Source organism: Rhinichthys klamathensis, unplaced genomic scaffold (genome assembly GCF_029890125.1).
Source record: "Rhinichthys klamathensis goyatoka isolate OS25496 unplaced genomic scaffold, OSU_Roscu_1.1 h1tg000110l_1, whole genome shotgun sequence".
Taxonomy (NCBI): Eukaryota; Metazoa; Chordata; class Actinopteri; order Cypriniformes; family Leuciscidae; genus Rhinichthys; species Rhinichthys klamathensis.
The window spans coordinates 462,076-477,252 of record NW_026606648.1 but is presented as its reverse complement, the minus strand read 5'-3'; the positions used below and the strand labels follow the sequence as shown (position 1 = coordinate 477,252).

At 36.7% G+C, this 15,177-nt stretch overlaps 1 protein-coding gene across 4 annotated transcripts in view; it reads left to right on the top strand.

The window, feature by feature from the left end:
• Positions 1-15,177, top strand: part of sema5a (sema domain, seven thrombospondin repeats (type 1 and type 1-like), transmembrane domain (TM) and short cytoplasmic domain, (semaphorin) 5A) — a 150,629-nt gene that overhangs the window by 82,385 nt on the left and 53,067 nt on the right. For all 4 annotated transcript variants that reach the window (XR_008807377.1, XR_008807378.1, XM_056254083.1 and 1 more), the window contains exons 6-10: positions 2,399-2,497; positions 5,638-5,851; positions 7,150-7,435; positions 7,848-7,983; positions 11,009-11,213. Coding sequence is in view for 2 of the 4 variants with exons in the window: in XM_056254083.1 (XP_056110058.1) it covers positions 2,399-2,497; positions 5,638-5,851; positions 7,150-7,435; positions 7,848-7,983; positions 11,009-11,213 (940 nt within the window). In the remaining 2 variants the exon portion in view is untranslated. The remainder of the gene's footprint in view (positions 1-2,398; positions 2,498-5,637; positions 5,852-7,149; positions 7,436-7,847; positions 7,984-11,008; positions 11,214-15,177) is intronic.

Here is a 15,177-nt window from a genome sequence, read left to right as displayed (position 1 = left end):
TTCACGAGTTAACAGCCATTCTGATGAGGAAATAAAGTTGACCCCCTCAAGCACTGCCTTGGAACACCTTTAAATCAACAGAGAGAGAGGGAGACGGGGTGACAGGGTTTCAAGTACTTGAGACAAATGTGATTTACTGGCTCAAAAAGCCTTGTAAAAACACACTGAACTGAAGCAGTATAATTCAAGAAGTCCTACAGCTGGTCTAATATGGAAAAATATATAATACAAATGTTACATAGCTTCTGTACTGTATGGGCTTCGCATTTCTGGAAGTTTTCCCTTTAAAGTACCCCCGTAGTCAGTACATTTATCCCTTAAAACTCATCTTTGATCACCAAAATTACATATTTAAACTTGAAAAAAAATATTCATGCCTTAAAATAGCTTGAATGTAACTTTACACCCTTGCCTCATTTAGTATACACGGTTCTATTGATATGCAAATTAGCCCTGCCTCCACTCACTCACACCAGCTCAGAGATCCACTCGTTGACGACGTGATTGGTTACTAGGTAGTTTGTGATGTCAGAAACACCCGCGATTTCAAACCGCGTTTTTGAGACCGTCTTTAGTTCATTGCCGTTTTAAGGAGAAAATACTCAGCAATGGTGTTGACTGATGAATTTGTACATTATTTGTCTTAAAGCACATTAAAAACACCACATAGACATATAAACAACATTAAAAACTTGATTTTCACCACAGGGGGACTTTAAAGGTACAATATGTAGGAATTTTTCGCCACAAGATGGCGCAGTTACCAACAATAACAAAGGCGAAGCTTGGTGACGCCATGAGGGAGAGTTGAACGATGGGAGATGTTGTTTTTACCATCCAGAGATGTTATGGAATTGATCATGATCACGGATGAGGTACTTTTCGTCTGATCGCAATATTTTATGTCACCATAATGAATTAACTGCAAGGAACGCGAAATGTTATACTATATTATCCTGTTACAGCTATTTGTCAAATGATTTGTTGGGTTAATGCTGCGCAGTTTTACGTGTTTATCGTTAATGCCGTGTTGTTTTACGTGTTCAAACCAATCGTACTCAAAGTAAATTTGAACGAACATTTGCAAGTAATGGCTAAATATTGTTTAACAACACATATCCGATTGTATTTAATTGCACTGCCATAATCTCGGTCAAAACACAAGTGATAAAAAGCATTACCAAAGTACAAAGCGCAATATAACTGTGAATTTTCATCAGCACAATGATCACTTGATAGTTTTTGAGGTGAATCAACATATGCATAATGATTGATCTGTCACGTCATAAAGGCCTATGTATCTCGCATTGTTTATAAGTGATATTATTGACAGTTGCATGTGTTGCAAGGAAACACAGATACATCCTTTTGTAGGCCATCTTGGAAACAATGCAGGCAGCTATTTTTGACGTAGCTGATATACACTGCGTAAATAAACACTAGCTAATTAAAACTTTTATTCAGCAAGTATGCAATAAATTGGTCAAAAGTACAAGTAAAGACATTTATATTGTTGACAACGATTTCTATTTGAAATAAATTCTGTTTCTTTGAACTTTCTATTCATTAAAGAATTCTGAAAAATTTTAATCACAGTTTCCATACAAATATTAAGCAACTGTTGAAGGTCATGAGACCGAAAACATTGCTAATAAATATTTTTTGATACTTTTTGCAAGTATTGATAGTGTGCGGGATTTCCTTTTGTTTTTTCAACATTGATAATAAGAAATGGTTCTTGAGCAGCAAATCAGCATATTACAATGATTTCTGAAGAGTCATGTGACACTGAAGACTGTATTAGTGATGCTCAAATTTCACCTTTGCTGTCAGGAATAGATTACATTTTTACATTTATTAAAATAGAAACAAATTTATTTTAAATGGTTATAATATTAAACAATGGTAGTGTAGCTTCTACTTTTTTTAGTGGAGAAAGACAGAAATATTCAAAAATATTTGCCAAGATTACATTTTGAAATAATGCAGAATAATGGTCTCATATTTTTTGCTTCATTCAATGATTTCACTAATATAAATATAAATATTATATAAAATATTATATTAAATCAATATAAATATTTTTTGGCAAAATTTTGTATTTGTGATGCTAATAGTCATCAAGGTTGTTTTGAAACAATTCAGATAGAAATTAATTTATGCTTGAAAACTGTATTTTTCAGACTGATCCAAAACGCTGTAGAATAAACAAACTCTGTCAAAAAGCTAATTGGCTCTTTTAAAAGAAAGGTGGGATTTCTATTTGTAGTGTGTTATGATGAGTTGACTTGGTGTAAATTTGTATTCATTTATTTATTTATTGCTAAACTTTCTATTTGTGATGTTAATTAGATGAGATACTAAACATAAACAAATCTTCCCTTATGTCTTTTCACAGGAGGAGTGCCAGAATTACATCCGTGTTCTTCTCGTCAACGGTGACAGGCTGTTTACATGCGGAACAAATGCATTCACTCCTATTTGCACCAATCGCACGGTAATGTAAACGCAACAATGCATTCAATATAATGCAGAGGCTTCCTGACCTATTACACTTGCTTTGTCACTGCTTTCTCTCACCCATTGACCTCTTTTGACATTTTCATCGCCGCGTGGGCAGTGTAGCATAGCATGTGGTATTTCAACCAAAGCCTGTGGTTTATTTCAGAGTTTTCTTCATGCTTCATCTCAATAGAAGCTTTCTTGAGATCTTGACAAAAACAACAAATAAGACCTGTTTTTCTAATAAGGTGGGAACTTGTAGTATTTCTAAGTCCTGTGTCCTTTGTAGAAAGTTCACACTTGTTATGCAGGTTTCGTGCAATCATTTACACTTTATCTTTGATTAAAAAAAAATCCAACGCATGGGTTGCAGAATAGTTGCTACCTATCGCAATAAGTGCCACTCAATGCAGCTGATTGAAAGATAAGCATCTCCGCCAAGTACATTTACTGACATCCCCCATTATTCCCCCTCACATCTCCTAGTTTTCATTCATGCATGTTAGTCTCTTGTGCGCGAACCCCTGAATTTGAATGACTGGATTACTCGTCTATGCTTTCCTCAAACCTGATAATGATGATGACAGTCGATTCGCGTACGATGGCAATCATCTCCTCTGTGGCTCTTTGAAGGATGGCGGAAATTATTGACTCAAAGCTAAATCACCCCAGGGATTTACCATCATGAGTACCTCGTGCCAGCAGGAAAGGACTTAGAGCAGCCAGGAAGGCACGAGTGAAAAGTCTCCATCGTGTCCTTGTAACGCCGCCAGTGAAGCTGCATCTTTAAACAAGCGGCTATCGAGACTGTAGTGCCGCTCGGTGTATAGCGCAAAACACAGCTGCCAGTGTCCTGAAGAGGAGTCTTTCAACCCTCTCCATTAATGTGCATTATGGGTAGCGTGTCCATATCTACGAAGGCTTCCGAGTGTCATTTGTCAGAAGGTGTTCCATCAATAAACGCCTTTCATCTTTCTTCGCGCCCAAGAAAAGGCACATCCGTTCAGGCATTGGCTCGGGCAGAAGTATCTCCCTGGCACCGGCGCTTCAAAAAGACTGCCTCGCCTTGCCAAACATGCAAATTTGCCTGATTTTATTGCCAGCTAAATGGGCTCGTGGGTCCTGAAGGAAGCCGAGACACTTCCAGCCATTCGCGGAGGTTTTCCTTCGAGCCAACATCAAGGATAATCCCTCTTTACATTGATTACACAGGGCAAGTGTTGCGGCCGTCAGCTGCATGTAAGATAAAAGCATTCAAGAGAGGCCACACAGGATCTAATCTGCCTTCGGGACAGACCAAGCACAATGCAGTATGTCAGATTTCCTGCTACAAAAATAAGCAAGTCACTGAAGGCATGACATTTCGAGCTGCATAGATAAATTCACTGCAACTGGAGATGCATAGCTCAATCCCAAAACCATTCACTTGTCATTTTTCTGGTAACAGATACCAGATGCATGTAAGTAAGGAGCGTCATTATTACAGAAGCTTTAATTCGATTTTTCAAATGTGTTTTTGATGCTAAATGGTTTTAATGGCATTACTGTACACATTTAAAAAAAAATAAAAAAAATAATGAACAGGATTTGGCTGCTTTCAAAGTAACCAAACTGACTGCTCTTCAAAATCTCTCCCTTGTGAAAAACAGAAGCAGTCCTTTAAATCAGTGTTTTTGACTTCAAGGCCCCCCATTGTCCACAACGATATTCCAAGGCCCTATGATTTTTCCAGTCTAACATGATTGACCGGATTTTGTAGAACTTGCAAAAATGTATTTTCATAATTAAAGTGCCCATGGCGTTTTCAAATTTTGAGAAATTACAGTATTAAAATGAGGCTTCCTCGTATATCCAGGTTTTCCAAGCGACAATCCTGGTTTTTCAAAGACATTTACCTTTACATTTATGCATTTTGCAGACACTTTTATCCAAGGTACACATTTGATCAATTCTTGCTTTACCTGGGAATTGAACCCATGACATTGGTGTTGCTAGCGCCATGCTCTACAGTTTGAGCTATAGGAAGACAAAAAACAGTGAATTAATAATAATAATAATTCGTTACATTTATATAGCGCTTTTTCTGGGACCTCAGAGCGCTTCACATATGGAAGGGGGTAATCTCCTCAACCACCACCAATGTGCAGCATCCACCTGGATGATGCGACGGCAGCCATATTGCGCCAGAACGCCCACCACACACCAGCTTATTGGTGGAGAGGAGACAGAGTGATGAAGCCATTTAGTATATAGGGATGATTAGGAGGCCATGATGGACAGAGGCCCAAGGGGCAAATTTGGCCAGGATGCCGGGGTTACACCCCTACTCTTTTTCGTAGGACATCCTGGGATTTTTAATGACCACAGAGAGTCAGTACTTAATTAAAATAAGAAAGGTCTTGTTTTGTAGTTGTTTTGGCTTTTTGAAAATCGTTTTAAAGCCTTCTTTGAGGTTGAGTCCAGTTGAAAACCACTGCTTTAAACCGATGTGTTTCGCTGATGGCTTCTCTAGTAGTTTAGATGGAGTGACTTTCTGGGTGTCTCCGTTAGCCTGCATGAAGGAACAGAAATCGGTTTAAAAAAACATGGACCAGCACGAAAAAGTCAAACCCGCTTCCTGTGGTGGCATATCCCTTGTGCCTTTTGTATACAAATGGAAATTACCTCCCTGTCATGGTAGCTTCCCTTTGCTGGCTAAATGTCACGCTAAGCAAGAATCAAGACTTTGCCGTACTGCACATAAGGACAGAACGGGTGTGTTGCGAACGATTAGCATTTAGCCATTGCAGTCGCCACTAGGCGTGACAACCAAGTAATGAGATAAACATTATTGCCGTCTCACAAAACAGCACATGACACGTCTGGAAGTAGGCCGAGCGTTTCCACAGTAATAGATGATTCGAACAGTGAAATAATTTTCACTGCCACATCAGCTCCTCGCATATACAAAATCAGAACATCTTCGAGATTCTCGCCATAGAAACATTTGGACATATTTTCTCTGCTCAAACAAACTAATACAAAATAATTATAGGTCTGGCTAGATTTTTTTGTGTTCAATCTCTATATTTACTAGCATTTCAGGTATAAGAATTGCAGTCTTTATGAATTCAATCTCTTTGTTTCTCTGCACAGCTGACTAACCTGACCGAGGTTCATGACCAAATCAGTGGAATGGCACGGTGCCCCTATAACCCTCTGCATAATTCCACCGCCCTCATCACTTCCAGCGGGGAGCTCTATGCCGCCACTGCTATGGACTTTTCTGGCAGAGACCCGGCAATTTACCGCAGCCTGGGTGGACTCCCTCCTCTGCGTACTGCTCAGTACAACTCTAAATGGCTCAATGGTAGGCTTGAGCTATTGGATGAAAAATGCTTCATTGAATTATGTAATTGTGATTGACATTACAAGAAAAATAGCAATCAAGTGACTAATGTGGTTAAAGGTTTTGGGAAAATGGCATTTCATGAAAATTTGCTTCTCTATAGGGATAGTTCACCTAAAAATGAAAGTTCTGTCATCATTTACTCACCCTCATGTAGTTTCAAACCTGTACGACTTTCTTACTGTAACACAAATGGAGATTTAGGCAGAATTACACTTTCATAGTATGGAAAAAAAGATGTAATGATATAGGGGGAGTAAATGATGACAGTTTTTTTTATTATTATTAATTTGGAGTGAGCTGTTGCTTTAAGTACCACGTCTTTTAAAAAAAAAACCTGATTCTTTCATTTTCCTGTGCCGTGTTATGATTTAAAGACATCTGTAAGAACAATATAGATGCAAAAAATAAGATGTAACTTAACAAATAATTGTGCATAGTTGGGAAAGAAAAATCCATTTTCAACAATAAGTTGTTGACTTCAAATGGTGTGTTTCAAATCAAGCTCGACAGTAATTTAGTTCTTTCAGTAACTTCATCAGTCATTTGAGCTAGACAAATTAGGCTTATGCCGTCAGGAATGCCTCATCCTCAAATCCCATAAACACTACACAAAAATGAAATCAATTTTAGTGTTTATAGTCAACGGTTGATGTCCTTCTGGCTTCTGGAGCAAAACCAGTTGAAAAACATTGGTGTTATTGTGCAGGAATATTTGTTTTGCCGCAAAAATTTGGGTGAATCATTTTCTCACCCTCATTTGATTCCAAACCTGTGTGACTTACTTTCTTCTGTGGAACACAAAAGAAGATGTTTTAAAGAATATTGGTAACCAAACAGTTTTAGTCACAATTGACTTCCATTGTATGGACTTTTTACTGTTGAGATTGTTCTTTACTCATTGATTTTTTTTTCCTCCATCATGTTGTGCAAATGTGCTAAGCTCCTCACCACAAAAGAAAATGAATTCCCTGTCAATCATCACCACCACCTACTCACTTTGATTCTTACAAAGTTGGCCATGACAGTTGCTCTTTTTGCTTTTGAGAAGCTTGTCCTTTCATGTGTTTTGAATGGGGAACGATAATTAAACGAGTGAGCACGCTTTGATCGTTTCTCACCGTAACCTTTCTCTTCTCCCATGACAAATGAGTTTGTCTATTACCTAACCATAAGATTAATAAACGCATCTCGATGGGCCAGCGGTTCTGCTCCATGTGCAATCCGTTATTAATCACTGTCATCCTGTCCCCCGTCAGAGCCCAACTTCGTTTCCTCTTATGACATCGGCAACTTCACCTACTTCTTCTTCCGTGAGAACGCTGTGGAGCATGACTGCGGCAGGACGGTGTTCTCTCGCGCCGCCCGCGTCTGCAAGAACGACATCGGGGGCCGTTTTCTGCTGGAGGACACCTGGACCACCTTTATGAAGGCCAGGCTGAATTGCTCAAGGCCGGGCGAGATTCCGTTCAACTACAATGAACTGCAGGGAACCTTTTTCCTGCCTGAGCTTGAGCTCCTCTATGGGATTTTCACCACTAATGTGTGAGTAAAGCACGGTTTGATCACAACACAGTTTTTAAGATATCTGCTGTTATGTTCAAGGTTTCAAACCACAGAAGTCAGCTTATAACCCATTATTTTCAGCAGGACCTCAATTTTGTGATGTGCCTTGTCAGCAAAAGGTTAATAATTGCCTGTGTGTGTGAGTGTGTGTGTGTGTGAGAGGTAAAAGGGATCACTATGATTTTAACTATTTGCTATTTTTTCTTTCTTTCATTTTTTGCTTACCTACTGTTATCTCTCTGGTAGTGTGAGATCTGTATCACAGTCAGCAGTGGACAGATCCATTTTTCACATTATGATCCACTATGCTTTAGATTGTCTGTGAAAAAGTGTTGCATATAATTGTGTGTGTGTTTGTGTGCTGACTGCCTACTTCTGACTCTGTTCTCAGCAACAGCATTGCCGCATCAGCAGTGTGCGCCTTCAATTTAAGCGCTATTACCCAAGTGTTCAGTGGGCCTTTCAAGTACCAGGAGAACTCACGCTCCGCTTGGCTGCCCTACCCCAATCCCAACCCTGACTTCCAGGTAAGCATCCAGCAAATGACAGCCACTTTTATGGGCAGTATGCATTCGCTCCATCTGCTTTAAAAGTTAAGTGGCACTTTCCACAAATAGGGTACAGAATAGGGCCTGAAACACTCAAATGGTCAATGAAAGAAGGTGCTTAACCTTCAGAGAATGTTGATTATCATCCTCATCACAGAGTTTTATTTTCCCTTAGATTAGTTCAACCCTGTTAACAAAATTAGGGAGCTTGATTTGTGTGATTTTTACCTAAAACTCCCAGTTTACATTTGATAAGCATTCAGACAGTGTTTTTAAAAAGGTTTACCAACGTCTAGGCTTACTGTGGAAATTGAGGAGTTTTAATATTGAAAAGGAAATGCTGATAGTTGTGTATAAATCACTAATTGAATCTGTGCTCACTTTTTACATTGTATCCTGGTTTAACTCTCTTTCTGTTAAATGCTAAAGCAGACTCTTAAGGATTATAAACATGGCTGGTAAAATTGTTGGTGAGAAACAAGTACCTCAGTGCGATCTTTACACCATGGCAGTAAAAAGGAAAGCCTCCATTATTGTGACAGGTTCTTCCCATCCCTTGCATTGCTCATTTCAGGTACTTCCATCTTGTAGACGGTATAAAATACCTTTGGTGAAAAAGGCCATGTTTAAGAAGACCTTTATTCCAGCTGCCATTGGTATTTTAAATAATTTTTAATGTATTGATGTGTATTTAATGTGATTTTTATCTTAAATTGTTGTTGTGTGGTTGTTTTGGTTTTGTTGAGCCTTTATCTAAAGACAATTTTAGGCTGATTTTTTTATCAGTTTTCACAAAAATATTAAGCAACACAACTGTTTTCAACATTGATAATGATAAGAAATGTTTCTTGAGCAGCAAATCAGCATATTAGAATGATTTCTGTAGGATCATATGACACTGAAGATTGGAGTGAGGATGCTGAAAATACAGCTTTAATATCACAGGAATAAATTACGTTTTAAAGAAGAACACAGTTGTTTTAAATTGTAGTAATATTCCACAATAATATTTTTTTGATATTTTTGTAGCCTTGGTGAACATAAGATACTTCTTTCAAAAACATTAAAAAAAATCGTACCAACCCCAAACTTGTGAACAGTAGTTTAGCTCGGGACCAAATGCTGGTTTGTAATTTTCAAAATGGCTTAGTATTACATTTTTGGTCATTAAAATTAGTTAATAATATAAATTGTTTACATGATTTTAAAAATGTGTTAAATATGGCTTTAACAGATTATGTTAAATGATGACGTATGATTTTAATTGTTTAGTACAATTGAGGACTTCTCATAATATTTTGGGTGGATACTTTATATTTTAAAAACAACCTACATTTCATTCTAGGTTAATACTAATAAAAAATGTGGGATTTGTTTCTCTACTGACAAATAGAAGTATATGTGTGAAGAGTGCCAGGTCTTTTTCTGTTGGCAACACTCTAGCAGTAAACAACCAAAAGAATAATTGACTTTCTCACCTCAAATACCACCTATGCGCGCCCAATTAAAATGAGGTGGTGACTGATGTTTTGGGTTTTATTGCCTCATGTTTTCACCTGATTATTCTCAGGATGAAAATAAATAAATATGTGAGGTGAATTAAAAAAAAATCTGAACAGTCCAATTATCCAAAGCCCACAAACACACGAATCTGATATTATCGATGATAGCGAAGAGGAGACGGTTCGTGCCGCGGTTCCTCAAGTCTCTCTCACAGTCATCCATTTACATCCATTTCCATGTCTTTGTAATGCTCACGGACGTATTAATAAAGTTGCCAGCTTGAAACATTTTTGGCAGGACAATTACAACGATAAGAACTAATAAAGCCTGTATTCATCTCCTATGGAGTATTGGCAACTTCACAATGACTGAGTCTGAAGTGCATTTAGTTTTAAGACTCTTCAGAAATCTAAAGTCATGGTCAGTGATCAGCATGGAGGAACACGTCTGAAGTATTAACCTTAAATTGCTGGTAATTGCTTGATAGTTAGAGGGTTAATCTAGGGCAGTTAAATGTGTTTTAAATCAGCGTGAGATCCATGACCAGGCCCAGATGGAGACTTTTTATTTACGTCTCCTATGCTAAATTTGGGTGAAATTCTCCGGAATGAATTTAAACACTGTAAATTGTTTGGAAACCTGTTCGATTATATGCTTCACCTCTAATAACAAACACACAAAGAGCCAGATGCCCTGAATGACGTGTTCAAATTTCCTCAAATCTTCAGAGCTTTCTGTGGAATTGGGTGCAGATTCTATGTGGGCCTTGAAATGACCCCATTAAAAGGACTTGACTACCATATCTAAACCATTTAAAAACTGTCTGATCAGCATGGACTTCTTTTTTGGATCAGCTGAATCAGACTTTCTCGTCTAGCTTATTGAAGCCGATCTCTGTGACCTGATAATTAAGTTTTTGTAGTCTACGTAGGCAGAAAAAAGTATTTTACTTTATTATTTTTCCCTTTGAACCACAAGGATTCATGATCTACAGGAGTTCCACTTTATCTAGCTTGCTGTGACATCTTCATCAAGCATTTGTCCATGTTGTTGAGGCCAGATTTACGAGCTTCAAATTTATGGCTTCCAGCGTTGATGGAAAATAGCTTGCTGTATATTCTGTTCCTGAAAGACCAACATGCACCCCATTTGAGTAGAATTACGTCTGCGTTGATCTCCAGCTGATTGATGTTGATTATATGTGATCCGGGAGAGAGTGCAGGTTCTGTGAGGCCAGCTAATTTGTTTCTTCAAAAAAGATCTTATTCAGGGTGGAAAACAGTAATTTAGGGGAAACAACTGCACTTTTCTAAATCCTTTCCTATAGGAAATTATCATGATTTCATACAACAAGCAACTGCAATCTGTGCTTGTTATTTGGGTTCTTCAGATCAACAGCTTTCAGTGAATTTTGTGAATTAGTTTTTGCCCGCAGACTGTTAATCCTATTTTTTCTCATCATCTGTATCTCCCTGTTTGTATCTCTCTGGTTCTTTCTCAGTGTGGCACTATAGATTACGGCTCCTATGTGAACTTAACGGAGAGGAATTTGCAGGACGCCCAGAAGTTCATTCTGATGCATGAGGTGGTGCAGCCTGTCGTTCCTGTGCCGTACTTTATGGAGGACAATGTGCGCTTCTCCCATGTGGCCGTGGATGTAGTGCAGGGCAAAGACATGCTCTACCACATCATCTATCTAGCAACAGGTATAGTACCACATCATCACATCTGCATTGAAAGAAAGAGAAGTAGTCTGTAAGTAGTATTTACATTTACATTTAATATAGTCTAAAATAAGCACCACATTAGATATACCTTACTGATGAAGGTTAATGGAGTTGCAGCATAAGATGCTCTACTAATAGTATGCTACTTGCTGCAGAATTGCTAATGCAGTCCATTAGTTGTGGCTAATAGGAATAAATGTTTTGCAAACATGTGAGAGTTATTTTCTGAGTGATCTAATTAGTATAGAAGCTTGTTTCCCCAAATTCAAAAATAAGAGATAACTTTTAAGGTAATGTTAAAAAGTAAAGTCACAATTGTGAGGAAGTGATGATGGCAAAGCTGAAATTACAGTAGCCATAATACATGTATATATAAACAGTATGTGTATATATATATATATAATGGCTACTAAAATTTCAGCTATATATATATATATATATATATATATATATATATTAGTGCTGTCAAATCGATTAATCACAATTATCAAACATAAAAGTTTTTGTTTACATATATGTGTGTATATACCATTATTATTATGTGTGTGCGTGCATGCGTGTATGCGTGTATATACTTTGTTTACACACATTTATACATATATATATATGTGTGTGTGTGTGTGTGTGTGTGTATACGTATATATACACGGACACACACACACTGACTGTATATACACTACCGTTCAAAAGTTTGGGGTCGGTACGATTTTAAATACTTTTAAAAGAATTCTCTTCTGCTAACCATGGCTGCGCTTATTTGATTAAAAATACAACAAAAATCAGTTATAGTATTAAATATTATTCCAGTGTAAATCAGCTGTTTTCTGTGTGAATATATAGTAAAGTGTAATTTATTCCTGTGATCAAAGCTGAATTTTCAGCATCACCAGTGTCAGTGTCTTCAGTGTCAAATGATCCTTCACAAATCAGTATAATATGAGGATTTGATGCTCAAGAAACATTTATTATTATTATCAATGTTGAAACAGTTGTTGGTCTGTCAGTTGTACAGTTTTTTTTTGTTTTTTTTAGGATTCTTTGATGAATAGGGTTAGGGTTAGAATCTTTTGTAACATTATAAATGTCTTTACTGTCACTTTCGATCAAATTAATTATTCCTTGATAAATAAAAGTATTGATTTCTTTCCTCCAAAAAATAAAAATAAAATTCTCACTGACCCCAAACTTTTGAACGGTAGTGTATATATATAGAGAGAGTATATACACCTGTGTGTGTGTATATATATATGCAGTATATAGAATGGCCGCTGAAATTTCAGATTTGTTGTCACATGAATAAATTACATTTTAAAATATATTAAAATACAAAAAGCTATATTACTGTTTTACTGTATTTTTAATCAAATAAATGCAGTCTTGGTCAGCGAAAGGGACTTTCAAAACCATTTAAAAAATCTTACCGACCACAAACATATAGATAAGTCTGTTATTCCATTCAAAAATAAGAATATGAATAGTGGATAGTTAAACTATTCTAAAAAAAAAAATCTGAAATAACATTAAAGCTTGTAATATGAAAGTAGTCAGAAAATCCCAGGTGGCCGACTTCTCATTAAACCCAGCTTATTAGAATGTTACTTTTACCATAAAAACTTTGTCGTGTGAAGACTTCTGCATTGCCATAAGGAAGGCACAGGGGAAAACTGACTGTAATAATTGCCGGTCCACTTAAATCAATCGTCTTTGAAGCAAGCAACAGTTGGTCACCAGGCTGAATAAAGGCATTCGACACATAGCAGTGATGAAACATCAAAGGCAGCGTGTGCTTATATAAGGAAAAAACATTTCTGTAAGCGGTCATTTGCTATCCAGATGCACATCAGAGCCTGTCTGCTCTGGCCTGTGCACTGCTGAAATACACTGAACTGCCAGCTACCTGTCAACAGAAATTAAATTACAGGGAGACACTTGTTGTTAAAGAACTGTGTCAAATAAACACTTGTTAAAGCGAAGAACACACTTGTTAAATTGTACAACATAAACACACAGGACAGTCAGGGTTTAAAAGCTGTTTGGTAATTGGGCAAGCAGCGCGTCTTTGATTTTATTTCTGGAATACACCAACTGTTTCCGATTATTGGCAGGAGTCAAAGCCTCATGCTGATTCAACAGCATTCACATTGTCTGTCTAGTCTGGCAATGAGGGAATAAAGGAATGGTATTGGAAAAAAAGAAAGAAAAGGAATCATTCACACCCCAAAAATGTCATTGTCAAAATGTCATGTCATTTCAAACCTGTGTGACTTTATTCCTTTGTGGAACAAAAAAATGGAAATTTTAAATGGCCATTTTTTTCATGTTTCTATTTTTAAAAGTGGCACATATGGCTCATGTCTCCTGAAGGGACATAGTGATGGAAAAAATGTGATGGGAGGAAAAAATTATATGCCAATGCTTTTGCGTTCTCTCGCATATGTTTTGCGTTCCTTCGAGAAACTTTGCGTTCTTTGCGAACTCAAAAGCAAAAGTTTATTATATTATATTATATTAATTACATTCTATTCTATTATTATAAATATTTTTTTTCCTATCTCATATTTTTTCCATCACCATGCCGCTTTTTAGGGGCTCCTTACATGCCACATATTCCAAGTCTTCTAGAACTCAAAAACGTTTGTGAACGTTCAAAAGAAAGATTCATTGACAAATTGGACATCGCTACTTCTCTCTTGAACACATCAAAGGTTGATATAAAGATTTTCAGTCAATAATGACTATCATTTTGGAATGTGCTTTTGTTACTTTATTAGTTTAGTCTTTTTTAAATATTTCTATTCAGCTTTAATATATATTTATACATATTAGTACATAGTATAACATTAGTATAACTTCAACTTAACCTTATTTATATCAGTTAGTGGTCAAAGCAACATTTCTAATTTAAGTTAAGTTTTTCATGTAGTATTTGTATTTTGTTTTATTTCAGCTTTATTTTGTTTTTTATTTGTCTTTTTATTGCTATATATATATATATTTATTTATATATATTTATGTGTGCGTGTGTGTGTGTGTGTGTGTGTGTGTGTGTGTGTGTGTGTGTGTGTGTGTGTGTGTGTGTGTGTATACATATTTCCTGGTAAAATAAAGGTAAATATAATAAAATAATAAATAGTAGTTTTAGTTAAAAAATAACACCACTGGTCTGTTTCTCACGTAAACCTCTCAAATGACTTAAAAACTTCAAAAGTCTTGAGATAATGCGCACACATTGTATGGATCACTTTTATGATATGTAAATGGTGATTCTTGCCACCTTAAATAATGTAGTTGTTTGGAAAATAGCATCCGCCACAATTCTTCAAAATCTCTCATTTTGTGTTCCGTGAAAGAAAGTCATACACATTTGGAACAACATGAGGATGAGTAGATGATGACAGAGTTTTTATTTCTGGGTGAATTCATTATTTAAAGCTTAAAATCTCAGTCATCTGTCATGGACTTCAGGATAAAGACGTGCACTCAAGATCAAAATATTTCAGAGGTGCTATAAGATAAATCCTCTGGTATGGCAACTACTCCTTTATGCGCCATGTTTATAGTGTTAGCCTAAATTCAATTTGTGCCAGACAATAGCTTGAAGTGTGAGGAACGTAGCTGGAATTTTCACAGTTGAATGAAATGAAACCCTGTTTTGACAAGGGCAGGGACCTAATCAGAGGCTCTTGTAGTATCTAAAAGTTCATTGCCCCACATGTTGTATGACTTCTATAAAATATCTGACAGACAGCTATGGCGTGAACAGAAGAATAGCAACAACTACTCCAAGGATAAAATAGATATTATATAGCTTATTGAACCAAATCAGGTCACTCTTTGTGACATTATGAGACCAATGAATGTCCTCTGTGGATTCAGCCGATAATTCTTTTCTTTCTTTTGACTGCACAAAAGCCACCCTTTGGAGAAGATAATGAATCTTCTC